The sequence below is a fragment of the Arvicola amphibius genome, chromosome 15 (genome assembly GCF_903992535.2).
Source record: "Arvicola amphibius chromosome 15, mArvAmp1.2, whole genome shotgun sequence".
NCBI lineage: Eukaryota > Metazoa > Chordata > Mammalia > Rodentia > Cricetidae > Arvicola > Arvicola amphibius.
Window position 1 is genome coordinate 31438051 of NC_052061.1, and position 20141 is coordinate 31458191.

A 20141-nucleotide genomic window follows, 5' to 3' on the forward strand; every position below is an offset into this window, starting at 1 on the left:
TGGGCTGTGGATGCCTGGGGTGGGGTCAGTGTTTACTCTGACATTCCCATCCAATGGGATGTGGAGAAAAGAATGAAAGGGACAGAGCTGGGGCTGAGGGAGTTGTTCCATACAGGCCAATAGAGAAAGCTGCCCACTAAGCCCATGCTTATCAGATAAGGTGCTAAGTGAGCCTGGATACCAGGAGGAACACTCCAGGCACCGGGGTGTCTGTAATAACCCCCTGGGACAGGATCGTGCAAATAGGTTCAAGGGCCTGGAAGTGGGCAGCGCTATCACAGAGAAAGTGGGTACTGACAGGTCAGAGCAAATGGGGCTGTGGGCCCCAGCGGTAAGGAAGTCCCTGCAGGCTTCTGAGCAGGGGTGTGCTAAGGCTTGTTTGAAGAGGGTGATTCTGGCTGGTGTGTGAGCAATCAAATATAAGAGACTAGGGTAGACTTGGCCCTCCCAGGGTGCTAATACAGAAGAGGCAACCTTGTGTTTGACCAGTGTTACTAGAGATCTCTCTCCTGCATGCCAGTTCCTGAATAACCACTCTGAGGCTTAATATTAAGTACAAACTGTTTGGCAGATGGCTCAGGCTTCTTACTAGCTAGCTCTACGTATTTAAATTAAACCATTTCAATTAATCTGTGTATCGCCAAGGCCCTGTGGCTGACATCCCGTCTTCCACTCTGCCTTCTTTCTCCCTGTATGGATTTTCCACATAGCTATATTCATCCCTGCCATAGGCCAAAGCAGCTTCTTTATTAACCAATGGTAAGAAAACATATTCATATACAGAGGGGCACCCGATATCAGACCAGATCAAAGGTCAGAGTTCACAGGATTTGATGATGGATCTGAAGGAGGAGGAGTCCAAAACTTCAAAGGTATATTGGCCTGAGCAATTGGAAAGACAGAGATTGCATTTGCTAGGATCTGGAAGGACCCTTCTGGGGTTGCGATAGGGAGTAGGAGGGGTGGGACTAGCATCTGCCTTCCCTCACCTCATATTTGAGATCTGCTAAGACAACTGATGTGAAGCTGATAAGCAAATAGCAGGATCCCAGGAACATACGTAGAACTTAAGGAATTTATCATCTAGGTACACACGTGTGCACCACATCTTTAAAGCGATGAAACTGGGGGCGCTCTCCTGGAGCTGTGTATGGAGGTCTGCCGACTGATCTCTGCGGCTCTTCAACACTTAAGGTCAAAATGAGTTTGAAATGGGGTGGCCAAGGCAAGCACAAAAAAACATAGCTCCTACCTCAACATTGTCCTAGACTCAAGCTGAGTGACCATGGCTTGGGAGCATGGATTTAGGTTGTCCCAAATTCCCTGTGTGTAAGTACTTCCATAGTTACAAAGTTTTTATGGTCAGAGAACAAAGTTAAAGACCAAAGCATCTTAAAAATGCATTGGTGGAGACATCAGAGGGCGGTTACAGCCAGGAATCTCAGCTTTGGGCCTCAGTTGCTGTCTTAGCCCTTGGGTTGGTAGAGAACAGGGTTAGCACATTCCTATTTTGTGTTTGTTTTTTGAAATCTCTGAGCTGGTTAGTTGTTTCTTGTTTCATTTGACAATCTGACAAGCTAGAGTCATCTGGGAAGAAAGAACTCAATTGAGGAATTGCCTCCTGCAGACTGGGCTGTAGGGAAATCTGAGGGACATTTAATTAATGACTGGTATGACAAGGGACCCAGCTCACTGTGGGTGATTCCACCCCTGGGCAGGTGGTCCCGGGATTCTGCTCTAAGTTCCCGCCCTGGCTGTCCTTCCTCTCCAGGATGCTTTTAGTTGTAGTGCTTTAGCACAGCAATAGAAAGCAAACAAGACGTTTGCTGTCAGGATGTTTGATTTGGCACAGAGGTGGGTAAGGAAGAGCTCTTTAGGGAGCTGAAGAAAGTCCAAGAGAAACTAACGAGGCTGTGGACCTGCAGCATCCCAAACTTTCCACAGTCGTTGAAGTTTTAATCAGACAGCCTTGACAGACACAGCTTCTTCCAGGTCTTCTCCTTCACACCAGGGAAGTAGCAGAGCAGACTGTTCTATGCTGAGAGCCAACTGAAGAAAGGCTGCCATGGAGAGAGTCATTGAGCGTGTCAAATACTGTAGGTAAACAGAGTAAAAGGAGGCCTGAGAACAGACCGCTGAACTTGGCCACATGGAAACCGCTCCTTGGTGTTCTGCACAAGGGCTGCTTCAGTGGAGTAGGTGATCCATGCTGGGTGTGCAAGGAGATGGGAGAGAAAGTGAAAACACTACGGAAGAGAAGTGATCCTAGAGAATACTCACCCGCTGTTGACACAGGCCAGCTTCAGGCCTTCTGCTGGGCCTGCTTGCAGGACAAGACTCACACTGGGCTCTCTTCCCCTTCTTTCATAGAGAGAAGTTTGATATAGATTTCTAGGTAGGGGAGAGGGAGAGCCATGCCATTTGAGCTAAGCATGGAAGTTGGCCATGACGTGAGCTGCATGGCCAACAGGAGGGGAACTTGAGAAACAGAGGAAGGAAGGTGGAGTACTAGGGTCAGTGTGCTGCAGCTCTGGACAGCATCGGGAAGACAATGGCAGAAGGACAGCGAAAGGAAGTCCCACCTGAGTCAGACTCAGGCCTCAGAAAGGAGGCTGTGCTGGCCAGTTCTTATGCCGTCTTCCCACAGGCTAGAATCATTTTGGAAGAGGAGGCCTCAACTGAGAAAATTCCACCAGACTGGCCAGGCGGGAAGCCTGTAGTGCATTTTCTTGGTTAATGACTGATGTGGCAGATGCAGCCCGTGGGTGAGTCCTTCTCAGGGCTAGTGGTCCTGAGTCCTCCAAGAAAGCAGACTGAGCAAGCCATGAGGAGCAAGTCAATAATCAGCACCCCTCCATGGCCTCTGCGTCAGCTCCTGCCTCCAGGGTTCCTGTCCCATTTGAGTCTCTGCCCTGACTTCTGAAATGGGTGAAAGAAATGACCCTTTCATCCCCAAGTTACCTTTGCTCTGGTGTTTCATGACAGCAACAAAAACCTTAGCACACACAGTATAGCCTAAACAGAACCTGGCTCCTGAGGACTGCATTTACGGCCATGAATTTTTTACCTTATGTTTTAAGAAATTTATAGACAAATGGGATAACAGAGAGCCTTGGTGCTAAAAACAATTAAAAGGACTGTATCTTTCTATTAAAAATAAATTTTATTCTTGAGAATTTCATACATTTCTGCAAATATATGAAAAAAATGAAATATAGCCACCCAAATTTCGCCCTCCAACAAGCCTCCCTCACAACTTCCCGTCTTCTATTGTGCTTGTGTGTGTACGTGCATGCGCTAACCCACTAGGTCCAATTAGTGCTGTCTTTGTATGCATGGGTGTAGGGCCTTTCACTGGAGCCTGAGAAATCTACCAGTGGGAACACACTCAAAAAGAATGGTCCTCCCTTCCCCCAGCAGTGATCAACTGCTAATAGCACCACAGTAAGGGTGAGGCCTGAAGAGTACCTCCCCATCTATGCGAGAACCTTGCTGGCTTGATCTTGTACAATCTTAGCTGCTGTGAGTTCATGATTACCATGTCACAGTACTGGATCTTTCAGTAAAGGAAAATGGTACCTAGCATACGAGAGACTAGTAAATGTTAACATGTGTATATACTGTGAACCAGGAACTAAGTTAACTAATACATAGTAACTCTGGTGACAGCCCTAAAGGCAGTTTCCTTTACAGATAAACACATTGGCGAGTGGTTGTAGAGTGTGAGAGTCAAGGCTCCAGCAGTACCAAACTCTAGAGCTCTTATTTTTTTGTTTACACGTTTCTGTGTTGTGTGCATTCATGCCATGGTGAATTTGTGGAGGTCAGAGAACAACTTCACAGAGTTGGATCTCAATTTCCATTTTTTTCTGGATTGGGGACTGAACTCAGGTTGACAGATTTATGAGACAATGAGCCATAGTGGTGGTCCTTGTTTGGTTTTCTTTTTGTTTGTTTGTTTGTTTTTGTTTTTTTGGAGAGACTAATTTATAATTATATGTAAGTGTGCATGTATATATGCATACACATGGAGGTGCCCGCAGAGGCCAGAAGAGGGTGTCCCACTGAGTAGGAATCACTGGCAGTTGAGATATGCCCAGATATGGGCACTGGGAACCAAACTGAGGCCTTCCTGCAAAGTAGCAGGCATCTCAACTGCTAATTCATCTTTCTAGCTGCCTTTGCATTTGGGCTATTATACCCTTTTAGTGCTGTTTAAGATTATTAATGCCAAATGTTAACATTCTCTGACTTTATATGTGTACATGTGTGGTGTTTGTACATCTCTGTGTGCATTTATACATGCAAGTGCACCCATGTTTCTATATGGAGGACAGAGGTTGACTTCGTGTGTCTGTTTTGTTTGCTCTGCACCTCGATTCCTTAATCAGGTTCTCCACTGAACCTAGAGCTATCTCTCCAGGGCTGGGAATACACACACACACACACACACACACACACACCTCACACCTGGCTTTTTCTGGGGTGGTAGGATCAACTCGGTTCTTCATCCTCTGGCTTGCCTTGAGATCACAGAGATCCATGTGCTTCTGCCTCCCCTGTGCTGGGATTAAAGGCATGTGCCATTATGTCCTACTAAGGCAGTCTGAAGTTGTTCTTTATTTGCTATATTCATGATCCTTGTATCACCTATATTACTAATTTCTTTTTCTTTAATTCACCTATTCCCACATGATCTGGTTTAGTGAACACATTATTTTTCAAGATGTTGAACTGAAACCAGGGAATTGTAAATTTGAGTGAACACTCTTATCATAAGCTACATGCTGAGTCACTTACACATGAACTCTTAGGACTATCTGCATATCTCATGGAGATCCCTAAGATCTACCAATAGCTAGCTATGCTTGGCACACTCTGATACAAACACCAGTTCATACAAGTCGAAGCAACTAGAAGAATAGAGAGATGGCCTCTGAGTGAGGAGCAGAAGGAGATGCTGGTTTTCACTGAAAGGCTCTCTTTGTATTATCTACATATACAATCAATATGAACAACTAAAGAGAAACCTACTGAGTATTCTGCCTGGGGAAAAGATAGGTATACAAAATAACAACTCAAAAAGTGCCTTCCTCTGCTTCCCATCACCTCCCTAATGGTCTCTAGTCTCAGTCACTTCCCCACACTGCAGATACATTCAGGCCAAAATACAAAGTCTGAGGAAGAAATATGGCAGCCCACTACAAAATGAAAACTTTCAATGTTTTATTTTTGACTGAAGCTGTTTACAGAAATATAATTGCGAGTATACAAATGTTCCAATAGAAGCAAAATATCTTTTTAATATTTAACAAGTTATCACAGATAGCTAAAAACATAGATGCAAATGAAATTCCCCCAGAGAACAAACTGAGAATATCTGGTGTCAGTGCTCTGAAATTCCAACTATGAAGCCATTACACAAATGTCACTCTTACATCATTGCAGGACAATGCAAGAAGGCAGGTCAGTGGTTGATCAGTGTGCTCAAGCAGATAAAATTAAACTCAAAATGGCAGAATGACAGCTAAATCACTCGAGAACAAGTTAATAAAATATTCCAAGTTACTCATTAAAACATGAAGTAAAAAGAAGAGCGTGAAACTCAGTCAAGTTGCCAGGAAAGCAGCAAGCACTTGGAGCTTATCCTTGAAAAGAACAAGATGAGCAGGTACAGTTGATAGACAGGAGTTAGTTCAATTGCACTGCAGAAGGTCTCTACTGAGTAAAATCATGATCACTTCTGTACAGGACAGCTCCTTTTTCTTTCTCTAGTATCTCTCTCTTTTTGCACTAGGGATTGCATCCACCTTAGGTTATAACTACCTAGCTCTAACTCCAGCCAGGACAGGCTTTTATTGGTCACAGAAGTTTGATTCTAAATCCACTCTCAAGCATCTGGGATTATGTGTGAGTGTAAGCTGTCCTGAGGCTCATTAGCTAAAATGGCAGCTAACAGGCCACCCCTACAAATCATATGTATTTCTCCTGGGATGGGCTCTGGTGGGGGAGATCAGTGTGAAAGAGCAGGTAGGGTGACATGGTTGAATGCAGGATTTTTAAGGAGGTATTATAAACGGGGGCTGAATAGATTGTGTAGAATGCTCTGGGTCCAGCAACAAATGACATAATCAGGAGGGGAAGGGAGGCGTCTCTAGAACATCTCAGCAGTTTGCCTACTTACTGTCCAGCACCAGTTTGTAGAGGAAGCCACTTAGCACTGCTGTGTAGGACAGAGAGCAGTGACCCTCAGAAAGCAAGTATTCATTAGTTTATTCTGAAAAGGGAATCAATCCTTCTTCATGTGCTAACTCACCGGTGACTTGTAAACAATGGAAGGAAGATTAATGATTGAAGTGCTGAATTACAAAGGAAAAATATGAATAAGCCTGTTTATTTGTAGAATGCACACAACTGAGATGGAAGAAACACCCAAGTTATAAAATGCACTATCTTAGCATTCTGTGAAGTACTTCACCTGAAGCATGAGTACCAAAGAGAACCATTACTCTACTGCAGTATTCAAATGTCAAATAAGCTACTTGAAAGGAATCTTCATCAACTCATAAAAGAAATTAAACAAGGTGCTATGTTGGCCTGGCCAGCCATCTGATTTACTATCTCAGATACAAGACAAATGATATGGAATGGTGATTCTGTTCTGAGAGCTAGCCTAGCCAAAGCAGAACCATGGTCTGCTGATAAAGTAAGTGGCAATGAAGAGAGAGCTTATATTACCCTGCCCACAACGTACCCATTTTATGCATAAACAGGAGACTGTAGCACCCATCAGTTATTTTAGCTAAGTAAATGTCACAACAACTAAAGAAATACAGACCATTGCACCTATATTTTGAAATCAGTTAATGTAAACTTTTTGGTCAGTGGTAGAAAAATGCCAAACCAAGTTAAATGAATTATCAGTAACTACACTATACATACATAAAACATATGCATTTTCTTAGGCAGTACTAAGAATAAATTACCATTGCTGATAAATGATCACAGAATACCAGGTGAGGCGGAATATACATAAGGAAGAAAGAATCTCACTGTTGCTAGGCTCTGAAGCTCAGGTGCATCAGACTCAACTGAGGACTTGGGTCAGACAGACTGCTGGGCCCCATTTCAGATCTAACTCAGCAAGACTGGGCTACTGCCCAAGAATATGCGCCTCTAGCTGGCTTCCTGCTCACTGATGCTAGCTGCTGGATGGAGGGCCATACTGATTTACATACACCACACAGATAGAAACTATACATTACAGCATTCTTATAGAAAGGACATAAGATACACAGGAAGGGGAATGGCTCTAAGTAGCTCTCGACATACTCAACAGCTAGTCAAAGGTTTACTATGGTTTGTTAGAGTGGAATCATTTCCCTGCACTACCTGTCAAAGTCTTAAACGTCCTTTAGAAAACAGCCATTCCGCACTTGCTCCAGGTTACTTTCAAAAGCCGTCATCTAACACAGCAAGCCAGCTATTTAAAATAAGAACGGATGCAGTGCTCTGAACAGTTAAGGTGTATTCTTGGCTGTTTTTGGAATGGTTAAAGTGCACAATAGGGTATTAAGAATATTGCATAAAAGTTTGCCATCTTCGGTCTTCAGTCCACCAACAATCACAAGAACACATTCCAAAGCCTAGGTTATGGCTGTCCTTAATTTGTGGCTGATGGCCCTTTCTTAAAGTGCCATCACTTGGTAAGGTGCTAGATCAGAAACAGAATGGACAAAAACCAGGACATTTAATTCAACTGTATCTGACACTAAAGAAATTACCTTAGCTCTCCCAGTACTCAATGACTTCTTCAATTTTTCCTGACACTAAGTTTTCCAAGGTCAATTAACTAGAGCCCTGATAGAAAAGAAATATAATAAACTACTTTGCCATGTTTAATTAGAGAGGAAAAAAAAATCAACATTATTCCCAGGCCTTACAAAACCTATGTTTTAGTGACCACTCTTCAGGCCGTTAATTAGGACCAGAGAAGATGCTATAAGTAGTGCCTTCATAATATTTAATGCACACATTTGTGTGCATGGAATCTCTCTCTCTCTCCCGCTCTCTGTCTTTCTCTCTCTCTCTCTCTCTCTCTCTCTCTCTCTCTCTCACACACACACACACACACACACACACAAATTTTCATTATTGTTCAGGTAAGACCCAGATACTAATTTTCTGGGATGAGAAAATTGGAGTTAATTCATGTAAGCCACAACAGCATTGGGACTTGTTGAAATCAGTTATTCGTATATTCTTGGCAACAGTGGAAGGTAGGATTATAGGAAGGGTGCACTGGCATGGTAAAAAGGCACTTTTCCATAAACATTTAATCTATATATAAAATACTAATGTAAAAATTGTCTGAAAGAGCAAGAGCAATAAAAACAGAATTTTATTAATATACAAGGCTTAGGATGGCATGAAAACAGAGCTAAAAAGTAATTAGGGCGCTGGGACAATTGACCAACGATACTATAGAGTAGGTCTCCTGCATAATGAATGCCACCGTCACCGCTAAGCATGAATGACAAAGGTAGGCAGAGGGGGAAAGCTCCCAATATGTGATGGATGAGTCCTCCTGCTAGTGTGTACACCCACGTTCTGCTCCTCTCCCTTTCAGTGGTGCTGGGCATCAAATTCAGGCCCCTGCACATGGTATGCAGACTCTCTATCCCTGAGCCACACCCCCAGGTCTGAGCTACTTCTCTAATACATCTGCTGACTCACAGTTTTTCTTTTTCATTGAGCCCCTTCACATACCCAAAAGCACGCAGACACATCTCCTTAGAGATGGAGCTGCACTGTGACACAGAGTAAAACGACACGGTCTCCCCATAACTTTTAACTAGTTTCAACCAGCTGAAAATCGGGACACAGGGATAAAAAAATTTACTAGAAAAATTCTCAGCTAGCTCCTGAGAATATGTACAACTATGCTGAATTTAAGAAGTAATCGGTCATTTTATTGTGGTTCTTATTTGCTGACAGATTCCATTTTCCCCAAACAAACATTTACAATGGCTTAAAAAGGCCAAAGGGGCCCAGGTAAGTGTTTCATACCTCCAGGCTCAGTACTTGGGCAGCACAGTGCAACCTCATTGAAAAATCAAGAACAAACTTTCAAAAAGGTCGAAAGAAATTATTTTCATTCTGAAGGGACATATGCACAATTTCTTCCTTCTGTTTTTTTTTTTTTTTCCTTTTCTGGGTAGATTAGCCAAAATTCTGGTAGACAATAAATCCACAATAATGAAATTCTAAACTATAATTCACAATATTATAAGGAGGTTGGGGCAAGGAAGGATGGGAAAATGGCAGAGAGGGAAAGAGGCCTCTCATTAATACAGCTTCTATAATAAACAAAGCTCTTTAAACATGTGTTCTAAGGAGATGGGATAGACAGACCTACATTGGCTAAATAACAGATTAACATGTTAGAATCAGAAAAGCCCACAGCAAATCTTAGGAACTAATTATCTAAGTCGAGCAGTGGTAGTGCACATTTAATCCCAGCACTCAGGAGGCAGAGGCAGGCAGATCTCTGTAGTTCGAGGTCAGCCTGGTCTATAGAGTGAGTTCCAGGGCTACACAGAGAAAAACACTGCCTTGAAAACAACAAACAAAAAAAATATCTAATTGTCTTTTTCGCTGGTGTGGAATAACAATAAGGAATAACAAGGACACAAAAGCATGCAGGGGAAGATAAGCTCCAAGCATTTCTGTGAGTTGCTGAAAGCAAGAACTGAATGTAACAAAGGAATAAAATGTAGTTCACAGTTTATTTAGGTCCTTCTGCCAGATAAAAATTTAATATATCCTGATTCCCAAGGTCTTTGCTGGCTCACTGAGTCTTCCCACAGGTAGCTATAAGTAACAGGAACTGAGAAACTGAATTCTTAGCATAAGTATCAACCACTGAGCTAACTCTTCAATAAGAAGACACATACTTTTTGTAACCAAATCATATATTCAGAACATTGTACTTAACACACACCTTCAGGGGCAAGGAACATTTAACAATGTAAGAAAACAAATAAACCTCCATCATTATTGAACAGGAATATGGTAGCACAGCACAGCCCTTGTATAAATAACCACAGAAGTGAAGAGACTAAAAATAGGGGTTTCTGCCTCCATCCACTCAAACTACTACAGTTCAGGTGATGTTCTGTTCTACACTCTGACAGTATAAGACAGAAATTGGTCCCAGTGACTCGGCATTGCCAATCAGCACTGTATTAAGGATAAGCTTCTAGTACAGAACAAACAGAAGTCACCACACAAGCCAGACCTATTGCTGCCACTTCATCCATGGTGCAGCCGCAACAAACATTCCTTCACCTTGGAATAAACAGATTTCCTGAGTCTCCTACATGATCTCAGAAAGTAATCCAGAAAACTCAGAAGTCAATGTGGTTTTAACTCTGACTTCCGTCTTTCCTAAGCAGCCTCACAGGTCTGCTTCCTCTGATGTTCCAGTTAGCACACTAGTGCCCACTGCGCGTTTTAAAGCTGAAGCACTGAACTGTGTGGCTGACCCTTTTCAGAATCTGAACCATGTTGGGAGATTTTTCCCTGTAGGGCATGGGGGAGAAGGGAGATACTGAGGAAAATACTTTTGGTTTAGAGAATCTATAAAGTAGTTCTGGCTATTAAAAGATGGAAAATGTTATTAAAATTACAAACATGGTATTTTTAGTGTCTTTATAAATAAAAGGCATAGGATACAGAAAGCCAATTAATAAGAACAACAATAATAAAATATTAAATATATAGTGAACAAAGACAGAGTGGCTCATTCTCGTCAAACACCATTTGACACACTGCCTCAATGAGTTTCCTTGCTCTTTAACACCTTGCTGAGTGAAGATCCGCAAACATACAGTAGTTGCCTTTCGCTCACTAGTAACATCAAGGAACTGCCTGGTGGAATGGCTACAGATAAATAGGCCATTTGTTTCAAAAGGTACTTAAAGACATAACAAACCCCTCACTGTTATCAGACGCCACGTTGTGGTAGAACATCAGACAAACTCACAAATTTACCACAAAAATGTGTGGCAAAAAAGAATAGTTTATATATGTATATATATATATATATATATAAATTTCTATATTTATGCCAATGTACTCACTCAGTACAAATAGCAAAATAGTATACCATTTCCTAAATATAAAATATAGCTTTCCAAAAAAATGAAACACACATTAGATATAAACCATCCAAAACTTGAACGATTGAAAACTGTTTTCAAAATTAAATGACCAGAGTAGGTCTCTTTCTAGAAAGTTCCCTTCATATCGGCAAGAAGCCTGTACTACTGAAAACGTAATCCAATGCCTCTCAGAGAGAGAAAGAAGGGCTAGGGCAGAAAAACAAGGACAAAGAGAAAAAACAAATGACAAGAACAACAGTCAAAGAACAAAAGAAGATCACAAAAGAGGGAATCTGGCTATATAAACAAAACCAAAGACAGCTCCACACAGCTCAACAAATGTGTGGAGATAAGATGAAAGGAAAACTACAAACTGGCTATTTTAACTTAGAAAGTAAAAGAAACAAACAGGACGCCAAAACACATCAGCACACAGAAGCCACACACGTTGGCCTTATGCTGCATTGACTCTTTCCACATGCCAAAGATAAATGGGACATAAGCATGTGTCCAGATGTAGGTGGTGGTGAGGAGCAGGCACCCCACGGGCAGCAAGAACACCCAAACTCTACAACTAATGCTACAAATGTGAGTTCTGGAGTGTGTAATTTTGCTCTCTGTAGATGTAACACAAGTTAATTCTTCCTTTTAAATCAGTGATATGACCCTGTAAAGCCCAAGGCTTTACATCAATTAAGTGACCACTTCAACTGTAAAGCACTGAGGTGACACGTGAATTATAGTCACTGCAGCTCAGGGAGAAGTAATAGTTTGAGAAATTTTTGTTTGCCTTGTTTGTAAAGTAAAAATTTATGCTGTTTTTCATTAGAGGGGAAAATTTGAAGACTTCAGAACAGCACCGTTCATGGAAGAAAAAAAAAGAGAGAGAATTGTTTTTTCTCAGGAATCAACTCCCAATAATTCCTAAGAGTATTCCTGGCCCCGTGCTGCAGACTGCCAGGTCACTGGATCAATGTGGCTGCCTTCTCTAAATTACTACAGGGTCATAAAGCCGTAGTATATTAATAGCTGTCTAAAACTAAACAGGAAAACAATACAGATGCATATAAAATGGGAGCACTAGCCTAACGCTGGATTAGAAGAAAACAGACTCAAATTACTCTGTCAGTTTAAACTACTGAAGGAGAATATGAGATCATAATGTCATGTATTATCCCCTTCATTCATAGAACAAAATAATTTTATGCAGTTATGGCTAAATCCCTAAGTAGAAAATACAGAGAACTAACAACTCTCTGAAAAATAAATTCAGTAACATTCCAGCTGTATCCAGTTTTAAAAGCATGTCATCTGAATGTGTGTGATGAGTTCTTAATACAGCATTTTTGTAAGTTATCCCCTTCAGCTTCTCCATGAAAACTGAAAGAAACTCCTTCACTTTGGCCAACATCCATGTGTTTTTTACATCAACAAAATCACAGACTTACTCATTACTAAACTTTACTTTGTCCTAAGCCATTACTTGACTAAAATAATGCAGGGGAAAAAAAAAGAATGTAAGTAAACATGACAAATGTGATTTTCTAATAGCAATAATAACTGAGAGGCCCAGCCTTGCACTTTAAAACCTAGGACAAAAACATTTCTGTCACAACTGGAAAATCCAACAGATTCTCAGTTATCACTGTTACTAGAAACAAAAAGCACATTGGTAGCGAATTACTGCAACAGGCAGTATGGGTGTATTCTTACAGCCAGGAAATCTACCCATTTACTCAAATGTAGCTCTCCATAATAGTTCAATAATCTTCACGGAACCACAAATTCTCAGGACATCTTGGAATCATTTCTTTCTTCATGGAATTTCTAGGGGAAAAAAAAATCACTATCTCAGGGAAGAAAGGCATTTGCAAAATGTCTGTCACCATGGATGATCCCAAAGGACAATATGCATGCAGGGAACCTTATCATCTTTAGTCTCTCTGGCTTTAGTCTAGTCTCTGGTGCTGGGTATTGAACCTACGGTCTCAAGCATGCTAGGCAAGTGCCCAACTGAGATATATTCTCAGCTTATAATATTTATTATTCTACAGAATTCCCTGTGTCTTGCTCTTCTTTCTCTACTATGATTGAATCTAGGGCTTTATGTGTTAGCCGGATGTTCTGTCATTCTAAAGTAAAGAAGTTTCCAGTCAAAAGGAATGTCCAGTATTCCCAACCTGATCTAAGCTATCATTCATAGTGTGCTCAAAGGGAATGTACTATTTTAAAAGGATAAAGTCTAAGCAGTGCTATTAACTCATTTAAATCTAAGAAGCCTAAATGTAATACTTACGCATCTCATTAAAATGAGCCAGTTAAATTGTTCCCTTGGCTTTGCAATGAGACCAGCAAATCGATCTTCTCCATGCTCTGACTGCTGCTCACAGACGAGGCCAGTGGGGAAGTCTCTGGCATTTGCTGAGAAAGAAGTGTTGTCACAGAAGCCTGGCCCTCACTTTGTGCCTGGCCTGGCTGATTTATAGCCATCAGCTGATCTGGTAAGGTACCTGGTCCAGATGTTAAAAGCTGACTACAATCTGTAGAGAAATGAAATCAGAGACATCTCATTAATCAAGATCCATGAAAAAATACTTTACTTGCCGGAGGAAATTCATTCATACTTAGGATGGGTGTGGTGGAGCACACCTTTAATCTCAGCATTTGAGAAGCACAGAAGGTAAACCTCTAAATTCAAGGTCAGCCTCAGCCTGGTCTACACAGAGAGTTCCTAATTCTAAATAAAAACACTACTTAGGTATCATCCAAGTCCTATGTAATTACCTGTCATAACAGTTAAAATTCATGTGTACGTCTTTAAAAAAATTAATTGCCTAAGATATTATCTGTCCTTATTTTTCATTTTCCTTTCAAATTAATGGCTTAAAATGGCAAATACAGTTTAATACACAACTATATTTAAACCCTCCCACTATCTTTGTGAGGTATAAAAAATTATTGCCTTGTTTTCCATTTCTGAGACAAGGTCTCATGTATCCTAGGCTAGTCTCAAATACACTACGAAGCTACAGATGACTTTGAATTTCTGGTCTTCCTGCCTCTACCTCTAAAAGATTAGGACTACAGAGGAATGAACCATTATGACCAATCTAAAATTGACCACTTTTGAAAATATGGCCATTCAGGCCCATGAAGGCCAAATAACTTGTTCAAGGCCTCAGTCTTCAGTTGGTGGAATTATTACTCTGCTCTTAAAACATTGTGCTTTGTGCTTCTTAATAATAATCTGAACATCTCAACTGAGTACAGAGAAATTTGTTTCTTACTATTTTGAATGCCAAATAAGAACATTCCTGAAGTCTGCTGAGATGAGCCAGGAGAATTTTGTAGTTGGTTCATTGTGCCTCCTGTAGTGTTGTGAAATAAAGTAGCCTGGGACTGGGCTGAAGAAGTGGCTCCTTGAATTCCAGGCATGTTGTTCTGAGGAGAATAAAGAGGAGACTGTTGCATGTCTTGTTGGTTTATACTGGTTTGCAGTGCAGACATGGATGCTGGAGAGAGGAAGAGTGTTACTTGCTGCTCTTGAGAACTAGATGACCCTTGTACCAACTGGATCTGAGGAGAACTATGGAACAAGGAGGTCTGTGGTGACTCAGACTGCGTAGGACCTGGGTTCTGAAGTGAGGAAACCGTAGGCTGATTCTGAAATTGCATGGGCTGCTGCTCTTGGTTCATTGGGGCCATATTACTTTGTTGGTGAAAAATTGACTGGTTCTGCTGCTCCTGACTAGTCATTGGGTTTTGGCTTGGGCTAAATATCATGTTTGGTGGTGGCTGCTTCTGAGATGCCATTGTAGCCATGGCATTCTGATTACTGAATAAAATGTTCTGCTGCTGCTGCTGTTGCTGCTGTTGCTGCTGTTGCTGCTGCTGCTGTTGTTGCTGCTGTTGCTGCTGCTGCTGTTGCTGCTGTTCTTGGGATGGAGAGTTGCTCTGCATGCCAACTATTGAGTGCTGTGTTTGGAAAATTGCTCCTTGCTGGCTTTGAGGCATTGGATTAGATGGAAGGGAGCCAAGGGCCACCTGAGGCTGAAATAAACCTTGCTGAGTGGATTGTGCCTGTTCCTGGGAAAGAATAGGGGTTGGGATGTGTGAGATTGGAGGCTGCTGTTGAAAAGCAGCTTGCTGTTCAGGGTTTGATGTTGACTGAAGAGGAGAAATTGAGTTCTGTGCTGCAAAAAATGAAATCTGTTCTTCTTGGCCTACTGTGTTCGTTTGAAGATTATTCATAGAACTTTGGGAAAGAAATATGTTGGGTGACTGCTGATCTTGAGGAACTGAAGAGCCTTGTAATACAGCAATGGTATTCTGAGAGTGAAACATTGGAGGCTGCAATTGCTCAGAGGACGCTGTAGAAGTCTGACTGTGGACAATAGGATTTGGACTGTGAAAAATTGAACCTTGAGTTTCCTGGGAAAGGTTCTGAGCATCAGTAATAGGATTTTGAGGATGAAACAGTTGAGCCTGTGAATGAGAAGACTGCTGCAAAAAGTTCCCAGACTGAAGTGACATCATCTCATTCCCTTGCTGGAACAAGCTATTCCCTTGTTGCTGGGTACCACTATTCTGAACACTCATTATATTTTTTGTAGATGAGAAGAGATTTACTTGAGGCTGGCTGTCTCCACTGTGTTGCATTTGAACCATGGTCTGAAAGACACTGTTCTGAATTTGTTTTGCCTGTGTTCCCGTTTCTTCTCCATCTCCTGAACTTGGTGCCTGAAACATAGTAGAGCCAGGGGTTGTAACCTGTGGTGTGGTGGTTGTTGACGTTTCATTTCCAGAAACTGCGGGAGGAGAAGAGAACAACTCACACTGCATTTGCATGTCCTCACTGGTAGGCAGTGCACTCATCATGTGAGAAGGCTGCTGGTAAACTGGAGACTGCTGAAGGCTTCCATTTGCTGAAGCAGCTGAAGGAAATAGTTCTGACTGAATCTGGGCAGCTGCTTGGCAAATGCTCTGCTGCATCTCCATCACCATTGCAGCTGATGATTCCATCACTTGCTGTTGCTGTTGTTGTTGTTGCTGCTGCTGTTGCTGATTAGACAGTGTGTTTTCAGTCTGTTGATGGACATTGTCAGCCCTCCCAGGTAGTAAGTTATCTGGTCTGGTATGAACTGCAGGCTCTGTTGAGGCGAACATTCCAGGGCTTACACTACTTTGAATTTGACTGACTTGGAAAATGTCTGCATTAAGTTGTTCCTGAACATTCTCATTACCATCTGGAGCAGAAAACAGAACAGAAGATAACTGTTGTTGAGCCTCTAGAACCTGCTGGACCAAGTCAACACTTCCACTGCTGCCACCAGCGGTGCCACCTGCAAAACTTCCTGCTTGCAGATGCTGAATAGTACTCTGGAGCTGGCTCACACTACTTGGCGGTGGGAAAATATTTGATGAGATCTGCTGCTGTAATGTCTGTGCTTGTTCTTGAAGCGGGGACGGCTGCTGCTGTTGTGATGCCTCAGTCAACTGTGACAAATTAACCACTGTGCCATCTGACTGCAATGTGTCTCTCGCCTGAGATTCTCTTGTCTGAAACTGTGTAGCCTGCTGCAGTAATGCATCACTGCTGGGCAGCTGACTAGAAGCAGAAACTGCTGGAAAAGTCCCAGGCTGCGAGATGTCCTGTGTTTGGATAGTTGTCAGGGCCTCTGGGTTATATGCCTTGGGCTGAAGCTGCTGCTGATTTTCATTTTCAGAAGGTAAGTGGGAAGATGATGGTGATGAAAAAGATGAATTTCCTGTTATGTTAGAAATAGTCTCTAAAGTTTGCTGAGTCGATCCAACTGTCTTTGTAGTCTAAAATATAAAAAGTCACAAATAATATGTACATATACAATAACCACATTATTACTCCAAAATTATTTCTAAGAATGCACAGAGCTAATTTTCTACTCTACACTACCAATCAGAAATTGGTGTAAGACTGATTCTCTGGGTGGAGGGGAGGGGAGGGAAAGGGGAGGAGGGGAGGAGATAAAAATTTTTAATAAAAACATGAGAGAAAAAAAAGACTGATTCTCTATGATATAATTAATTTCTGACGATCAGTACTGTAATCATGTATTGGTATGTTTAGCCAAATTAAGAATAGTAAGAGAACATTAATCCTATTAATCCTATGATTTGTGTGTAACCAAATTTAAAACACTTCATAACCAAATTTAAAACACTTCCACATTGTGGATCATGGGTAACACTACAATGGGGAAAAATGAGTTAAAGGGGGAATTAAAAAGACAGGGGAGAAGAAGCCATAATCAAATGTTCCTACCTCTGAAAATGCTAAAATTAGTGCTTTAATTAAATCAACCAATTTTGGGGGCAGGGTCTTTCTGTTCAATCAGGTTAAACTTGAACTCACATCCTTGGTTCCTTATCCCAAAAACTAACTTGTAATACCTTTATAAAAACCCCTCATGTCACACGTATTAATTCCTCCTCTTGTCAAAATGTGTACTGGAAGTTACTTTGCAAACAATTTTACTGACATATAGAGCATATGCTCTGAAAAGCAAAATTAAGTAAGTATATCCGATGAAAATTAAATGTCAAAGAAATTAGAAAGGTGAATATAGTAGTTTTTTATATATGAGATAAAGATATGTGGCACTAGTAACATAACTCACCTGAAAAATAGGGGAAGATCTTTTCTCTGCTGTAACTTCCATTGGAGTGACATCTTCAGTCTTAATCATACTGCTTGATATGAGTGGAGTGATCAGGGCATTAGGAAGAATGTTCACCTTATCTAAGTTACATCCAGACGTTTTCATTGCTACACACATAAAAAAAATTGCAAATCATAAAAATAACCAAAAAAACCCATCTGTTTACTATAAGCCATTGTTTAAACCTATTTTTTTGTTTGAAGTAGTCTCTATACAGTCTAGACTGGCCACAAACTTATTATCTTACTGCCTTAGCCGCCAACAGCTCAAAGTATGGGTGTACCACTATAACTGGCATAAATGTCTATTCTATTTACTTAAATGTCTATTTTTTTGATGTTATAATGGATGATATATTTACCCTTACCCCATTGAGAGGCTCTCATGTAGTTCAGGCTGGCTTCAAGCTAGATATGTACCCTAAGAGTTACCTCAAACTTTTGATCCTCCTGCCTTGACTCGGCAGTACATGTGTGGGTCATTATGCCTAATACAGGCAAAGACAGTTATTGAGCCAAGGGCTTCATGCATCCTAGGCCAGCACTCTGCCCACTCTGCTACTTATCCCCACCCCTACTCGGCTTGAAAATTCTTGGTATGGGCTGAGAAGGCGGGCTTATTTATGCAGTATCATGCCAGGTAATCAAACTGAGGAACACCTGAAACCTAGAGAGCCCCCCACCACTAAAGAAATACCCCAGATTGTAGGCTAAATAATAAACTAAACTGGTTCAAATATCAAGCTGTATCCCACATGCCACACTAAACAAAGATCATGCTTAGCTTATTTTAGTAGACAGACTAGTAATCTCCAAGCATTCCAACCTTTTAAAGGCTAAGATTATTGAAGTATCTCACAGTAAAAATTTAAGAAAACATAAAGTAATTTATAAATTTTTATTCTCTGTTCAATGTTTTAGAAACTTGAACAATTCAAGGTGGTGCATTAAATTCATTTCTCACTATTTTTTACCTCTATCAACCCCCACTTCCAGTAGCTATTGATTTATAGCTAGGAGTGGCAACTATTACTTTTCTACTTCAGTCCCATTCCCCCACCCCATGACTTCAATTCTTTTTCTTTTTAACTTTACTTGAATTTGCCACTGGTACTTTATGGAGCCTACTGTTACTGTTTATCACAGTCTCTGAATTGATCACACAGCTAAAGCCTGATCCAGAAGTTTGAGACTCTGGAAAAGAAATGTCTTTTTTTTTTTTTTTTGTCTTGTTTATTGTTTTTCAAGACAGGGTTTCTCTGTGTAACCCTGGCTGTCCCAGCGAACTCTCTCTGTATTTCAGGTTGGCCTCAAGTCACAGAGATCTGCCTGCCTCTGCCTCCTGAGTGCATTAAAGAGATTAAAGGTGTGTGCCACCACGAGCCCAGCAGAAATACAGATTATTAAGAGTTTTTACTAATATGCAGCTCATGCTGATCTCAAACATTTCATTTTCCCTTCTCAGCCTCCAGGGTGTAAGCATAACAGATCACATGCCACTGTGCCTAGCATCTCAGAAAGTTTCAAATGTTATTATTTTAATTTTTATTCATTTATTTTTCAATTTCCTTTTGATATTCTTGCTCTTTTAAAAAATATTTATTTTTACATTATGTGTATAAGCATTCTGCCTGTTTCTAAGTATGTGTACTATGCACTGCTGAGGGTCAGAATCCCTGAAACAGGAGTTACATACAGACAGCTGTGAGCCACCATGTGGGTACTGGGAATGAAACCAGGGTCCTTTGCAAGAACAAATGCTCTTATCCACTGAGCCATCTCTCTAGCCCCCTGCACTCTTTGAGACACTCTCATGTTTCCTAAGGTAGCTTAAACTCAAAGCCCAAGATCTGAACCAATACCACTGCCTTTGCTTTCCAAGCACTGGGATTGCAGGTGGATACCACCACACCTGGTTTACGCAGTATGGCGAGCCAACCCAGGGCCTCATCTGTCAGGCAAGCACTTTACCAACTGAGCCACATCCGCAGTCAGAAACTTTAAGAGAAATAGGAAAATGTGAAGACTTTCCTATTCTTTTTATTACTGATTACTTTCTTTCATTTTTGTTTATTTACTTTTGGAGAGCGGGCCTATGTTCTGGAATTTAGACCAGACTGACCTTCTGTCTCACTTTATTAATGATTTCTTGTTTGATTTCACTATAAGTGGAAGACATAATTTCCCCCTAGTTTCAACGAAACATAACTAGCAACATCAACAACAAAAACAAAAATCAGTTCAGTTTTAAGTCTATAATTTCCATTTGGTTCTTTTCT

General features: G+C 41.1%; 1 protein-coding gene across 7 annotated transcripts in view; it reads right to left on the reverse strand.

Annotated features, from left to right (window-relative positions):
• Window positions 1-5209: 5209 nt before the first annotated feature.
• Nfat5 (nuclear factor of activated T cells 5) overlaps window positions 5210-20141 on the reverse strand; it is an 82824-nt gene continuing 67892 nt past the window's right edge. For 6 of the 7 annotated variants that reach the window (XM_038312287.1, XM_038312286.1, XM_038312285.1 and 3 more), the window contains 4 exons: window positions 17822-17970; window positions 14453-16991; window positions 13462-13705; window positions 9770-12992 (listed from right to left, as the gene is read on the reverse strand). In XM_038312287.1, the coding sequence (XP_038168215.1) occupies window positions 13470-13705; window positions 14453-16991; window positions 17822-17970 (2924 nt within the window). In that variant the 3' untranslated portion in view covers window positions 9770-12992; window positions 13462-13469. Of the gene's footprint in view, window positions 12993-13461; window positions 13706-14452; window positions 16992-17821; window positions 17971-20141 lie in introns of all 7 variants that reach the window. The other variant, XM_038312284.1, reaches the window with a different exon arrangement.